Source organism: Vipera berus (assembly GCF_964194415.1).
Source record: "Vipera berus genome assembly, chromosome: 3".
NCBI lineage: Eukaryota > Metazoa > Chordata > Lepidosauria > Squamata > Viperidae > Vipera > Vipera berus.
In genome coordinates, this window is record NC_138204.1 from 116,438,569 (window position 1) to 116,454,720 (window position 16,152).

At 39.1% G+C, this 16,152-nt stretch overlaps 1 protein-coding gene across 1 annotated transcript in view; it reads right to left on the minus strand.

Annotated features, from left to right (window-relative positions):
• Positions 1–15,905, minus strand: part of LOC308665781 (pre-B-cell leukemia transcription factor 1) — a 48,513-nt gene extending 32,608 nt beyond the window's left edge. Inside the window, exons 1-4 of the mRNA XM_081324002.1 lie at positions 15,666–15,905; positions 13,321–13,511; positions 11,267–11,402; positions 3,017–3,176 (exon numbers count right to left, since the gene is read on the minus strand). Of these exons, the coding sequence (XP_081180128.1) occupies positions 3,017–3,176; positions 11,267–11,402; positions 13,321–13,511; positions 15,666–15,860 (682 nt within the window). The 5' untranslated portion in view covers positions 15,861–15,905. The remainder of the gene's footprint in view (positions 1–3,016; positions 3,177–11,266; positions 11,403–13,320; positions 13,512–15,665) is intronic.
• Positions 15,906–16,152: the final 247 nt, after the last annotated feature.

Here is a 16,152-nt window from a genome sequence, read left to right on the forward strand (position 1 = left end):
ACTTTATCCCCAATTCTCTTACTAAGATTTTTTTCCTACATGGCTTAAAAGATTTTAGATTATTTTGATCAAAAGTCATGAACAAATAGAAGTGTTGGTCTAGAACAGATTGAATTAATAATGCATTTTTCTGCTTAACTTCTACAGAACTTTTTAACTTCCAATTGTCAGCATAGTTATAAATAATTACAAGCAGGATAAAATGTAATATACAACTTCTGCTTAAAATAATATGATGTCATTCATTTTGCATAGCAAAAGCTACCTTGGATCTATACTGTAGACACCTGCTCTATTCACACTTCGAATGTTTCAGTGCAGGTAAAACAACTTATTTGTGTACAGAAGAGCAATAGATAAAGCTGCTCCAATTTTTTTATTGTATTCTAGACAAGTATGAATTTAGGCAAAAGACAAAAATATTTCCATTCTTCAGCATGCAAGTGGTCTTGTCCTTTCTTCAACATGCATTTTTTTTGTGAATCAAGTCATGAAATATGATCTTGTGAAATTTTATGATTTTGCCAAGGTAAAAGATAAGCCATTTTTAAACAATGCTAACATAAGGCAGAACTAATAAAAACAGCCCTCTCTTATACAACATCAGTAGAGTACAGACCTTAACTCACAAATTAAAGGAGGCACTTATAAGGCAAAAGATATTTATTTTTGAAAGTAACTAGAAAATTCTTGTAACTTGTCAAGTATGAAGTTTGTGATTTTCCATGTTTGCCTTATTATGGCAGGTAAGTGCCAGAAACAACAAAGCTGACCATTTGTCAGTGGTCACCAGTGGCCATGTCAGGCACAACTCCCATCTTGCATTAAGCAACTGCAAAGTCAAGACTACCAAACAAATGTGAATTACCCACTTACACAATGCAAATATATAGCAGAATTTCTAACTTTATTCCCATGTCACATAAGATGGCATCTGTTTTCCAAAGAAAGGGAATTGTAGTTAAATGCTCAGAGGGTGAACCCAAAGCTGCTCTTCCTCATCAAAACTGAAATGTGAACAAGGACTCAATCTGCAGTGGTACTTCCAAATTCTCACTTAGTGATTTGTCTTCAGGAGGAAGATGCAGGTCACTGATTTTCATTTGGTAAGGGTTTATTGTCTAGCACACAGGTTGGCAACCCGTGGCTCCGGAGCCGCATGCGGCTCTTTGAGCCGTCTCCTGAAGCTCCCAGTCGCCCGGTGCGCGCGCACCTCTTCGAACGCGCAGTGGTGCGCACGCACCTCTCCAAATGGAGAGTGGCACCGCCCGTTCCGAGGTGCGCGCGCACCTCTCCAAGCCGCCGCCGCCCCGTCCGGAGACCTGCCGCGTTCGCCAAACATGGACGAACGCAGCAGCTGTGCAAACGGGATGGCGGCGGTTTGGAGAGTGTGCGCGCACCTCTCCCAAACCGCTGCCATCCGGAGACCTGCCGTGTTTGTCAAACATGGACGAACGCGGCAGCTGTGCAAACAGGATGGTGGCGGTTTGGAGAGTGCGCGCGCACCTCTCCCAAGCTGCCGCCGTCCTGTCCGGAGACCTGCCGCGTTCGTCAAACATGGACGAACGCGGCAGCTGTGCAAACGGGATGGCGGCAGTTTGGAGAGTGCGCGCACACCTCTCCAAGCCACCGCCGTCCCATCCGGAGACCTGCCGCGTTCGTCAAACATGGACGAACGCGGGAGCTGTGCAAACGAGACCGTTTGCACAGCTGCCGCGTTTGTCCATGTTTGACGAACGCGGCAGGTCTCTGGATGGCGGCGGCTTGGGAGAGGTGCGCGCGCACTCTCCAAACCGCCGCCGTCCCGTTTGCACAGCTGCCGCGTTCGTCCATGTTTGACGAACGCGGCAGGTCTCCGGACTGGACGGCGTGCACCTCTCCAAAGGGGAGACCCGTCGCCGCGCAGGTGGCTCCCATTTTGTGCATGCGCAAAATGTTTTTTGCGTATGTGCGTGAGTGTACGCACGCGTGCGCACTTTTTGCGGCTCCCACTTTTTTGTTTATGTGATGGAACTGGTTCTGAGTGGCTCTTTTCCTTTTTCTGGTTGCCGACCCCTGGTCTAGCCACACTGAGGTGGGAAAAAATAATACTATGGACAGAGTTTCTCGTAGGAAAAAGACATTAAAATTCAAGTTTTGTTTACTTCAGATTTTAAATCATGCACAGCAGACCCTATGTTATGTTTTCCAACTGCATGTATGCTGAAGTTTTTCACATTCCAATATACAAAATGTATGGATCAGTCCTTAGGTCAATGGCTTTGCAAAGTAGTGCCCCCAAATTATAAAGGACTAGCAAATTATAGCTTATCTGATAGGAAACAAAGTGTTACAAAATAAAAAATTCTGAATGATAAGCTCCCCCTCTATTTACATATTAAAGTTGAAATCAAGTAATTGCTAATACTTCTATCCTGACTTCTTTCACTTTACACAAAGTAATGAAATTTAATTTATTCCTTGAATAACCAACATGAAAATTGCACATTGGAAAGGTTGAGGAACTAGGACGAGCTTAGAGGAGACCCACAGATATAAAATCAGCAAACAACATTTAAGGGCTAAGGCCCATACAATACACACCTAGACAGACTGACTGAAAACGTCTTGAGCCACAGCACCATCAAAGTAAATAGGCTAATGTTATGTTTTCTTCACTAATGTGTCTTCCACGAAGAAACTTTTGTTTTTCATGCCCCCCCCCAAATGAAAAATTAGAGTTATCTCATCTCTCTACCATTGAAACATATAAAATGCACATACCCAACATTTTTTTCTGACAGCATCAGAAACTTAGACAAAATGTTACCTAAGTAAAAATCCTCAATACATTGCATTGTAAGTGTGTAGCGAGCCTATATTGTCTTTAGAAACAAAAAACGGACAGGAACAAAATTGTCTAATCAAAGAGGAACTCAAAGTGAAAAACAAGGAACATACATTTATACTAAAAGAAAATAAAACCCCACTGGAAAAAAAGAACAATAACAACCCAAAAGAAAAAAAAAAAACTAACCAGCTGAATTGGGAGTTGAGGGTGAGTTAGCTTGGCTTCCATGGGCTGACACATTTGTAGCAGTGACAGCCGTTTTGGCAGCATAAATATTGGCTTCCTCTTGAAATTTACCTATGTTCTTCTTGTACCGGATTCGTTTATTTCCAAACCAGTTTGATACCTAGAATGAATTTGAAAAAAAGACAAAAAACAAAAAAAGGTACCAATTAATAAGATGTCAAAGAAATGACCAAGATGGGAGGCTAAAGGGGATGGGAAAGTGAATAGAAAGGTGGTTACGTGATACTTTTTAATAGTTTAAAAACTGTACTGCCTCTGAACTTACAAGACAATGGGCATAGATCACCAAATGTCAAGTTTCAATATATATAAATAAAAACTAATGTGAAATCTTTTCTGAAGCTTGAGCTTTTACATGGCATACTAAACTTCTTCTAGTCATAAATCTGGTAACTTCTCAAGAAGCAAGCTATCAAGAACAATCTCCCATCCTAAGGTTTCATTTTTCCTATAAATCAGCCCCAACACCAGAAGTAAACTTGTGCATCTTGCTACAGAGAGCAAAAACAAGCAGGGTATATTTTGACTTTAAACCTGCTGTAAAATGTAGCTGTTTAAAAGGCAAAATCAAACTTATTTTACATATACCATCACAGAACATAGAATAACAGGTTTGGGAGGGACCTTGGAGGTTTTCTAGTCCAACCCCCTACTCAAGCAGACACCCTATACCATTCTTGACAAATGACTGTCCAATCTCTTCTTGAAATTTTGAAAGACAGTTCATACTGTTCTTGACTTTTTACAGACAAAAAGGCAAAAAAAGTGATGTTAATGTATATTTTGTAAGAATGAATTACTGAAATGCTAATTTATAGAGATTCTGTAGCTCAAATATTAAACAGGGCAAGATGAGTGCCTCAGATAGCATAAAACCCTTATTTTCAAGGATATGGTCATCAGCTTAAGATATGACAGTACAATTTCATATGCTGGAGGATGGGAGTGGAACTGTTTGTTGTTCCCAACATGAGTTCATATATTACAGAATGTGTTCACCTATAGTCCAAAATGATTTTAGGAATTTAAAGAATTAATTAAATGAAAACTCACAATAATCCAGAAAGAGAATACCTCCTGCTCTACACATTTTTGTTGTGTCATATAAAGCTGGATCTGTAATCTGCAACTCACTCATCTGCTACCATTCTCAAACTGATCACTTTCATGCTCAGTAAGAGGTTGCCTGCTTGTAAAAAAAAATCCCTCACAATTAGTACAGATAATGGAGATGTTATTGACAGATTAAGTTCTCTTGATTGAAGCTATGTACCTGATTCAAATTAAGCCCTTCTGTCCAATACTGTCCCCAGTCTGGTAACTACTCCCAAGTTCTGTATCCAAAACCATACCTCTGGTAATCCAGGGAGGCTTTTTCTGTTGGTACCCTTTGGAACCTATGTGAACCACTCATGTTTGTGAGGATTTTACTGATATTACACCTGCTGGAACTACTGTAACAAGTGGCCCTAAAATAGGCCTTTCCTATACTGTTGAATGATAATCCTTGTTTTGGCATTTAGTATTCATGTTTGTTAATGTTACAGAGACTCATAGTTCTAAAGATTACACTCATAATCATAAGGGATGTTGTATGTAATCACAAAGAAGAGACAATTTTGTAATTATAATTACCTCAACGGAAATCAGAAACTTCTGTTTCTTTTTATTCTCTCTCTAACCTTCCTTCCTTCCTTCCTTCCTTCCTTCCTTCCTTCCTTCCTTCCTTCCTTCCTTCCTTCCTTCCTTCCTTCCTTTCTTTTTTTTAAAATAAAAAAATATTTAAAAAATAATTTAAATTATTTTAAAAAATCATACAGCAATGTTATTAACAATATTATATGACTATCACAGTAATTAATTTGGACAAATGGCATGTCATGCTTTCCTCTGGAATCTACCTGGATGACTAAGAATCTTCATCGACTGTGAATCTACATTGGCATATTTCCTGTGGAAGTTGAAAGCCCCTGATAAGCCTCCTGTCCATCATCACAAGTATTATGTCACTTCAAACCAGTCTATTTTCGGATCTGTGGAGAATATGCTTATAAGATGCTACCTGGTAACTTTGAGAAAAGCTGGTTTCTGGGGTATATAGGAGTTGATTTGACTTACTATAACAAGATTAGTGACATTCCCCCTCCCATTGCCTTTTGTTCACACAGCATATAGAAAAAACCCTGGTTGAGACACAATGTTGGTGGATATATAGTTCTAAGAGTTTTACTGCCAAAACTAGAAGTGTATGAGCTACAGAATGCTATCATGGATGTTTCTATAGAAATAGAGATGGCCTTTTTATGTTGTCACTGATACACTCTGCAGTGCCAGAGGATTTTGCCATCTTACTGTAGAAAACAGAATGGCCCTAGGTTATTTATTGGCCCCAACAAGGGGAAGCATGCAAATTAATGGATTCTTCTTGTTGTGTTTGGATTAATCAATATCTCTGTACTGAGACTGATATTGCATTGATCTACAAGCAGGCATATTCTCTGGAAGAAGTAGCTAAAGCCCAAGTCCAAGGAAAGAGCCTATAACATAGATTACTATCATGTATATTCATCCATATGGGCATGAATAAATGTGATTTTATTCATTGAATTTCTCTTCTTCCTAATAGGGATGCATATATGTGTTTATACAATGAGTGGATGTCCTTGCTTTGGAACTTGTTGTGCTATTTGTAAATCTTGTCAAAGGTATAAAACATGGTCAGTTGATCATTATATTCCAGGTTGGCTGCATATTAATCGTGTTGCTTCTTCTCTCTACTATGTTGTTCACCTGTAGATGGGGAAAAACTGGGGGAATGTGGGCAACAAGTACTATTCTACTATTCCTTACAGACATTTGCTGTGAGGGATTTTGAATTGCAAATAGAAGGTGCAGGCAAACTGAAACTGCCTGAGAAGCCTGGAGGAAAAGGAGACAGACAACATCTGTGTCCAATTATTCTGATTCCTAATTTAAGTGGGCATTTTCCCCATAACAATCTAAAGTCCTGTGTCATGTCAGTGGTCTCTTTCCACAAATTGTCAGTATTGGTGACGTGAAAAAGGGTTTAACAACTCATATAAAGCAAACTTCTTCAGTACTTAGCAATGTAAGTTTTCTGCCCAAGTCAGCAATCTTGCTGTATTCCGAAAACAAGGATTGGAAACATTCCATTCACATATTTTATATAAAGTTGGGTAAAGTTAGATAATTTCATGGTTATGAAATACAGGGAGGTTTAAAGACCTTGGCTAGCTTAATGCATAGGAGACTCTTGCTGTAGTATCTCACCACGATAGACTCAATAAAGGACAGTAACTGAAGAAAACTGGTAAGATTTGTTCTTTCAAATAACTTTTGAAAGAGGTTGATGTTCAACTACGTATTCTCAGCTTGTGCTATTGTGATACAAAAATACCGTACTCACTACTGTCAATTGTGAGAAAAATTATCCTCAGAAACCCAAATACAATGAAGGTTGCTTGAGATCCCCAACAAAATCGTCTGTTTTATAATGGAGTATGAGGCTTCCTTAAAAGGATACATTAAGATTTTCTGGAAATGTTGGTTTCATATATAACATCTTGGACAAGTAGAGGGAGTATCATGGATTGTTCTTAGCATCATTTTTTTAAAAAAAAATATCTGTATTTTGAATAAAGTACTTACTAAAAAGTGTAGTGCATAGAAATCTGTTTCATGCTATAACAGCAATTCAAGTGTTCATATAGTATCCTGAATACAACAGGATCTGACATGAAATAATAAAAAAATGATATAATTTGACTGCTAAAACCATTAATAAACTTTGAAAGGAATTTTCAACTCCATTCATAATTCTATGGTGAGATCAGAGCTCCTGGAGCTGCTAACTTCATCTTGGATAAAGAAAGCAACTGATCCCCTTGTTTTGTATCTAAAAAAAATGAATTTGATGAGGATTGAAGAATGTTACTTAGAAAACTACAGCTGAATCTAAGTGAAATGATTTACAAATCACATCAAAATCATGCTGTATTACCAAAATTCTTTCAATCTTTCAGGGGAACTACTATAAAGAAACATACCGATAGAGAAAGAAATTAAGCTCCTAAAATTAGACTTAATGCCACAACTACACATGACTTTTATAACAGGGATAAATGCCAGGTGATATAACTCAATGGCACTGAATGTCGAAGACAGAATGCTATATAATAACCTATATGAATTTGATAGGGATAAACTTTGGCATGAGTTTTTTAATCACATCTCTGGAGATTTTCAAAAATAGCCTGGACAATCATTTGATTGGGATGGTATATTGAGCAGGAGGTTGGACTAGAAAACCAACCTGCATAGAAACACATTTCATAAAGAAGATAAAACAGGAAACGAAGAGAAAATGAGGAGGAAGAAGAAGAAAAACAAGAAGTATGCAATTCAATTGAAAGAATGTTTGTTTCAACTATTTTCAAATATCATGAATACATGAGTACAAAAATATTTATGTCTGTTTTATGATATTTCTTCTATTAATTAGATTAAAGTGACTTTGATACAATCAAATCTTATGGTTATAAAGGAATCACCTGTAAACTGGCTAATCTAAACCCTGGATAGGAAAAAAATGGCTTAATCATAAAGGATTAATTAAACTATCACATGAGCTGTAACATTTTTTTTTTATATGGCAGTGAAGCATCTCCGTTGAATTTTGATTTTGATATGGGATAGCTCTCATTTAAACAGCTTTAGTTATGTACCAAAAAATCTCTTTAAAGTTTCCTTTCACAATTTAGGATGAGGCTATTAATTCTTACATGGAATTCTACCTACTGGACTTTCTGTTCTCTTTGATCTGTTTGAAATCTTACATTTGTGCATAATTTTGGCACAGTTATCTTTTTGTATATTCTCCTGCTACATCTAACAAACTTGCCAATATTGAGCTCAAGATTAACCCATTGTATCTTTAGATTCCAAGTTGTTCCTAATGATAATTTCGGAGTATTGTATTCCTCGACTTATAACCATTAATTTAACGAGTTACAATGGCACTGGAAAGACTGACATATGATTAGTTCTCACACTTACGACTGTTGCAGCATCTCCACAGTCACGGGATCAACCGACATGTACTTATGATGATTGCAGAGTCCCAGAGTCCTGGGATTGTTATTTGCAACCTACCTAGGGAGCTTCTGACAAGCAAAGTCAATGGAGGAAACCAGATTCACTTAACAACTGCATGTTTCACTTAACAACTGCATGATTCACTTAAGAACTATGGCAAAAAAGTCATAAAATGGGGCATAACTGATTTTAAAATTGCCTTGCTTAGCAGTGGGACTTTGGGATCAATTGTGGTCATAAGTCAAGGACTATCTGTATTGTATTGTTTACATAACCAGCATCCCATGCTTCTTTTAAAAAATAATCTTTGTTGCCTTTTTTATCCGATAGTTTGGTGGGAAATAATTGTGGTGATCAAGGAAAGAAACTCACAGATGTTTGAAAAGCTATGCAGAATCCTGAACCAAATGCATTTATCCTTCTTTAAATCTATTTAATGCAAGCCATTAGGATTTCTAATAATATCTGGTTTAGCTTCCCCACAATTACTACAATCGTTTCTATTTATATTAGGATTTCTTGCTGTAATCTGAATGCTAGAACCATACATAAAATTTTCCTCTCTTGTAATACACGTGCCTGCCTATATGTGTGTATAATTAATACAGGTTTCTGTAGAATACTAGCAAGAAAACTTTCCCCACTTTGCTGAAGCACAGTGCATGAATCTGCTGTGTATACCCAGCACTGCTGGAAAAATAAACTCAGGAAGGCAGAATGCTATAGAAAAGGCCTTGTCCATTTTCATAATATTTCAGTTCTTTGATGAAGCACCATCTCTTGATTCCTTACAATAAAAGTGTAGAGCTACAACTAGTCAAACAACCAAGTTCTGCTGACAGGACCTTAATTACAGTATTAACTTTTATAGTAATAAATATATCTAGCATAGTAATTAAAGATAATATCACAAATCTGCCTTCTGTAAGCTTCAAACCATAATAAAGCAGTAATTTAATCAGAACCAGGTTCTCTTTGGACTTCTCCCAAAAGATATGATTGTATCTTCAAGGCAGTTGTGCTGGAAAACAGTTTGTGGGATAATCAGGATGTCATTTACATCGTGCAAAGCCTTAACAAAAATCTTAGCCTACAGCATTATAAAGCACAAATTTACCCACTGAGCATCATTTGAAAGGTATTAACAAATCAGAACAGATCCTTTTTGGCAGGTTTGCAGGTTTCCCAATTGTGTCTGCATTAGCAAACTATACGGTACTGGTAAAATCATGATATTCTTTGCTTTGTAAATCTGCTCAGCATCTTTCCTATCAAAATAAAGGCTTTGTTGCAAGGCTGGCCAAGTTGGGAATAACATTAATTTCACCAAAAACCGACTGAACCATTCTTCACAGCCACTAGAAATGGTGGGGCAAAGAGAAATTCTCACCAGGATGTGAATAGCGACTGAGCTGGCTAGAACTCTGCATCATACAGAGGTCCAGTTAGTCCACCAAACTGACTTTAATAAGAATTTGGAAAGTCTGTGCAAGCTCAGAAATAAATGTTATGCACTGAACAGTAACTGGAGACAATGTATTCTGTGCATTGTTTGGCAGAGTAGAAGTAATTTTGAAAATCCAGCCCTGCTCTCAATACAGAGCTGCCATGTGGCCTTAATAGTAGTTGAAATACACTGTTTTTTCAGATTTCCTACCATCAGCGGAGAAGTTGCCTTAGAATTCCTTGAACGTTGCTGGCAAATTTTATTGGATAAATTTTCAATTCACATGCATCTGATTACTATTTCCTGTGCAGAAAGAATATTATCCAGGGACACTCAGTCACATCCCCGCCTTACGTTGAAGGTGAAAATACTTAGTAGTTGCAAACAAATCTTTCAAGGGATCAGAAATCATAAGGCTGGGAAGGGACCTTGGAGGTCTTCTAGTCCAATTGCCTGCCCATGGCTAGAGACCTTACATTATCCCAGGCGATCTCTTCTTGAAAACCTTCAGTAAGGGAGCACCCTGAAGTCTGGGAGGAAATCTGTTCCATTGGTTAATTGTTCTCACTGTCAGGAAATTAACCCTTAGTTCAAGCTTCCACCCATTGCTTCCCATCCAGCTCTTGGGAGTTTTGGAGAATAAGTCAACCCCCTCCTCCCTGTATGATTTCTCATGCGGTCCTCTTTTATCATTTTACTTGCTCTTCTTTGTATTCTGGTTTGCCTATCACCACTCTCTTTAGGAATTCCAGCTGAGCTGCCAAGGAAATCAAAGGGTTGCACAGAACGCAGTTGGGAAATAATGGCCCTGATCCAAATAATACAATCTCAGTTTCTATATGGGCAACGGCCACCCTATATGATGATGATAACTTTATTGTCACTTTGAATGTACACCAATCGGCATACATCAAAATGAAATTTCGTGGCATACAGCTCTCAAAGGGTCACCACCTCCAATATATACTCCTTGTTCGTGGCCCGCTCAAATTTCACATTGTCCATTTTAGTCTCTAGGGAGTGAACGATGGCAAACAGGACAGATGGAAATGGGGCTCCATGTGGATTAGCCCTCAAGTTAGCTTGTATTCTGACAACCTCGCCTTCTTTCCTTTTTCTGATCCTGACTCTTCCACCTTTTCCTTTAAGAGGCCTTGCTTCTTTTCACCCCTGGAGCGTGCTGCCGCCGCCACCAACTCCTCCAAAAGCCTCTCTCTCTTCCTCTGGGCCTGCCGACAGCCTCATCCAGTTCCTTCGCTCCATAAGCTCCAGGTCCTCTCCTCCTCTGGAAACAGCCCTGATTTGCAATACAATCCATCACTACGCCAGCAGTCAGATCTTGCTGCTGGTAGAACAAATTCAAACAGTGCCAATGACTTTTAACGGTCTCACCAACAGTTCCAAAACAACTATAAACTCACCATGCCAGCAAAGATTGTTGGTCGTATGTCGTATGCTACCTTAGTTCCACCATGTTGCTCAAACACATTAAAATCTTCCTGATCATGTGGCCTATACTAGCCTTTAATATCCCTCCCAAAACTATTCGCCTTCAAGAGCCAATGCAGCCGCAGCCATTCCAGGCGCCGCCATCTTAGGTCCTATAGATGAGCATCCAGGTTTCTTACCTGTGAGACTGTGATGCCACACTTCTTGGCTAGTTCCTCTTTGGCTTCCTCACTGGGATAAGGGTTGCTGAGATGAGAATAGAAATATTCATTGAGAATTTCTGTAGCCTGCTTGTTGAAATTTCTTCTCTTTCGCCTGGTCACAAAACACGAAGGATAATCAGTATCAGTGATTCCAGAGCATTATTTTTTAAAAGGTAGGCTCGGAGCCATGAAATTCTTTCCTCCTACAAACATACTGATGCTCAGATATGTCATTTTTCCCCCTGATTTTCACTTTCTAGGGCAAACTCTAATATACTTGGTATCTTCTTAATGCTTACACCACAAATCTAATTATAGCTGTTTTCTGATACTTTTTGTCTTGTAAAGCACTTTTCATTTGTCCTTTCTGAGAGCAAAATAATAATAATAATAATGATGCCAATTGATAAGGTATAATTTACTTTTCAGCTATCTAATTCTGTTCCTTGCATAGATCAGACTTAAACTATGGTTTGTAAAGTTGTTGCCCATCCTGCTATGTTTTTCCTCAGTTAAATTGTTTGACTCATTATTTAATGAAAAACTATGGTTGAGTTCAGACAAAATCAATTTCTTAAAGAATAAAAATATTAACTTTGGGCTGAATCAGTTCATTTGGCCAAGCTCCCTTTCCCCGTGTATCCAGCTCCCTCCTTTGCCATCTTGTGTTAATGATTTTATCTGCTGTGTTATTTTATAATTGATGATTTTAATGTTTTTTAATGTGTCTATGTTGTAAGCTGCCCAGAGTCATTGGACACAAGATGGGCAGCAAATAAATTTCACAATAAATAAATAAAATCAATACAATTCTGTAAACTTTCCTAGTATTGTCACTTAGAGAAGTTGCAGTTGTTTGCACATAGTGTTGAATCTGGCATAATTAAATTATTAATTTACTTTTAATCTTATATTTCTGGGGAAATAATTGTATCACTCATTTACTGCATCTCTTGTATCAGAAACTATGTAGCAATAGTTTCCTTTTAGTAAAAGTTAATAATCCTCGATTTATGAGCGGCAAAACTGGTAAAAACATCACAATTACATGACCGTGGTCTACTGCAGTCAACCATAAAGCTGAGCCAGTTGCCAAGTGCCTAAGGTGCAGGGGTGTGTGCAGCCATTGGGACTCTGGAACCTGGTCATAAGTAGATTTTGGGAGGTCTATCATAACTTCAAACAGTTGCTAAGTGGCCAGTTGTAGACAGAGGACTGCCTGTAATTTATTCACTGAAAAAGGTTTTACTCCAAAAAGGATCGGGTAAAGCTCATGTTCCCGACCTATTTATGTTGGAGGCACTTGTTTAAGGTGCTTCCAAACTGAAAGGATTAGCCGGTGACATTACTGTTGCCTGGGGGATGGCTCGGAGGAGGGGAGGCTCCTTTCAATGAGCGGGAGCGGAGTGATGGGAGCTCACCCCATCATATAGCAGCATTCAGGTCTCAAACACAGGCTTGCTAACTTCCAACATAGTGTCCTAACCAGTGATTTTTTTGTAAAATAAAAAGGTGCCGGAACTCACAGATGTCATACAACCCATCTTGCCTACCCTACAAGGTTCCATCCAAAAAAGGTGCCAGAACTCCGTTCTGAGCGTTCTATGAGAAAAAAAGCCCTGGTCCTAACCATGTGAGTCATCACATTCCTTAGGTCATACATTGAAGAAATAGAATGGTGAATCATTGTTCTATAGGATCCATTTGTTCTATAGGCAGTTAAAAGTCTTCATATCCCCTATGGTATGTGGACACTATAATGGGATCTGTAATAAACTAGAAAATTTTGATGCTAGACTACTAAAGTACTAATCATAATTATTGTTGGTGTTGCAAATTAAATAAATAATTTAAATATTAAAAGGGTCTAGCTAGCCCAAGCAAGTGTTTACTAGCTCACTCCCCCTCCCCATTAATTATTTTGATACTAACATTCTGTCTATGGGGGCAATCAGTTCTCTACCTTGGAAATGATTCCTAAGTGTCATAGACAAATAGGCAAGTATATATATGTCTGGTCTAAAGCTCACCGTGCATCAAGAAATCGAGACCGCAAGATCATGACGGCTTCACATGTGCTCTGTTTGAGTTGCATCTGGATGGAGCTGAACTTGCGGTGGATGATGCTGACCATCCTCTCTATCTCTTTGGGGGAGATAGGCCGAGTCCTACTCTGTTCCCGCAGCAGATTCATCACATGGGTTGTGAACTCATTACATGCCTGGGACACAGGAGAAAAAGCATGAAGAACCCTTGGAACCATGGTATGGTGGCATGTTGCAGCTCTAAGAATGCACGACACACTTCTTTGCTTCCTCAAAGCTTTCTACTTTTCTGCTCAATAGCTCAAACAATTATTAACACTGTACAATAATAATGATGGGGCAAGGGAAAGTGAGAGGGGAGTGGGGGAAGAAAACAGATATAAATATTTAACAAATTTGCATACATAAATGTATATTAAACACACATTCTGACTCAGCTATAATAAGCTTCCATGGAATCATCAAGGAAAAAACACATGTATACATTGTACTCTGATATATAATTTAGGCTGGTATTTCCCCCCCCCCCCTTAAATCTCAGTTTTAAGACCCTCTCAATTATTGTGTAGCCAAGGATGCAGTTGAATGCAAAACAAAAGTTAAATAGATCAATTGTAAAACATCTGTAAAGTTCTCTTTTTACAAAGTTCTTCCATACGCTTTAAATTGCATATCATCTTAGATCATAGGCTCTTTTAAGTGATCTGCTGTTAAAATGTTGCTGTTAAATTTCAGTGGAAATAAGGTGGAGCTTTTGGATGCATACCAAAGTCTCAGGGACTGCATATAGACTGAGGCCTGCTTAACCAAGCCCTGTATAATGCTTCAAATATTGGGTCATTCAAATATAAATCAGATTTGCACATCTATCTGATGTGTGGCTAAAAGCTAAACAGAGTTGGGGTTTGTTTGTGTCTAAATGAAAGACCACCTGGAAATCTCCTCTATGCCTCATGAATTCTATGATAGAAGAAAGAGATAGGGAATAGTGCATCTGAATTTATTTTATTTTCAGTCTCCCTCTCTCACAAAAGCATTTCTTCCAGATATATGACAGAAAGATACAAAATAAGCCCTCAACATTGTTATGAATAGATCTCAATAAAGGAAGGAGGTTTTTGCTTGAGTAAATTGGGTTTTTTTAACCTTCTAAATAGTAGATGTGCAAGTATCTCTTGTGCACACCATTCAGTTCAGTGAAAGTGAGAAAGCCCTCTGAAACTGCCTGATTTGCAGTGCTGTTCCCTCCTACTTATATGAGGGCAATTCGGAAATAAATCTCTGTTTGGTTATCAATGACAGACACTTGCAGATACAAAACTTTTATTATACACATTAGAAAATTACAACATTATATTACTTTTCGACTTGAATTGCCATTCAAATTGAGGCACTTGTCATAGAGACTTAAAGGTAAAGGTAAAGGTTCCCCCGCACATGTGTGCTAGTCGCTTCCGACTCTAGGGGCCGGTGCTCATCTCCGTTTCAAAGCCGAAGAGCCAGCACTTGTCCGAGGACATCTCCATGGTCATGTGGCTGGCATGACTAGACGCCAAAGGTGCACGGAACGCTGTTACCTTCCCACCGTAGTGGTCCCTATTTTTCTACTTGCATTTTTACATGCTTTCAAACTGCTAGGTTGGCAGAAGTTGGGACGAGTAACAGGCGCTCACTCTGCTACGCGGCACTCGGGATTCGACCCGCTAAACTGCCGACCATCTGATCGACAAGCTCAGCATCCTAACCCACTGAGCCACCACGTCCCCATAAAGACTTACAAGGTTTAAAATTCCTTAGTAGTCGCTCGACACCAAATCTGGGCTATAGGGGGTTGATCAAAAACATCCCAAAGGAACTGCTTCAAAAGCTCTTGGGTGCATCTAGTAGTGTGTGGGTGAGCATTATTGTGAACCAACACCACACCGGAAGTGGTGCCATAGAAAATCCTTCCAAATGTGTTCAGGAGTTTCCAAATGGTAATAATACCTTTTCTGAACTGCATCATTTGAAATGGGGGAGGGCATGAAGGCTTGCCCATTGGAATGTTTCCCATGGACATAATGTCTTATATATTAAATAATTAGCATCTCAGAAGGATGGGTTTTCTTGTATGCTATTTTTCTACATGCAATAAAATAGTATGTGGCCATTTCATATATTCACTCTTCACCTTAAGCAGCAGAGGCAATGAAAACAGTTGCCAAGTCCTTCGGTCAAAAGATGCACCTTCCATTCCTGAGCCGAGATAGGATAGAGGATAGTGCTATAGGTAAGGCCAACCTAATACTACGGCTTGGCTCGTGCAACAGAGGAAGAAAGGTCACAGGTACCTGTTCATACTTCTCCAGCTCTGTGTGGTAGATCTGTCGAATCTGTGAGAGTTTTGCTCTGTAGTCAGAATGTTCTACGGAATTGTCTGAACCGGCACCCCCTGACGCTGCTGCTGCTGCCGCTGCCGCTGCCGACCCACCTCCTTTCTCAGGACCAGCTACCCCTTCTGCTAAGAGCATGTTGTCCAGCCGCATTAGCTGTGGGTCTGTGGGTTCCTCCTCCTGAGCTCCTCGAATGCTCAACACTGTGAAGGAAAAGGCACTGATTAAATCACAAAGCAATGACAATGCTTTCCTAGGTCTCACCTTCAGCTCTGTGTTTGCAGACAAACTGTCTTTTCAGGAGTGTTTTACAAATAAAGCAAGATATATAGGTGCACCTCAACTTAAAACCATTCATTTAGTGACCATTCAAAGTTACAACAGTGCTGGCTTCCAGTTTTGATGTCACGGCGATGCAGATGCAGGAAGATGGGGCTCCATCTTT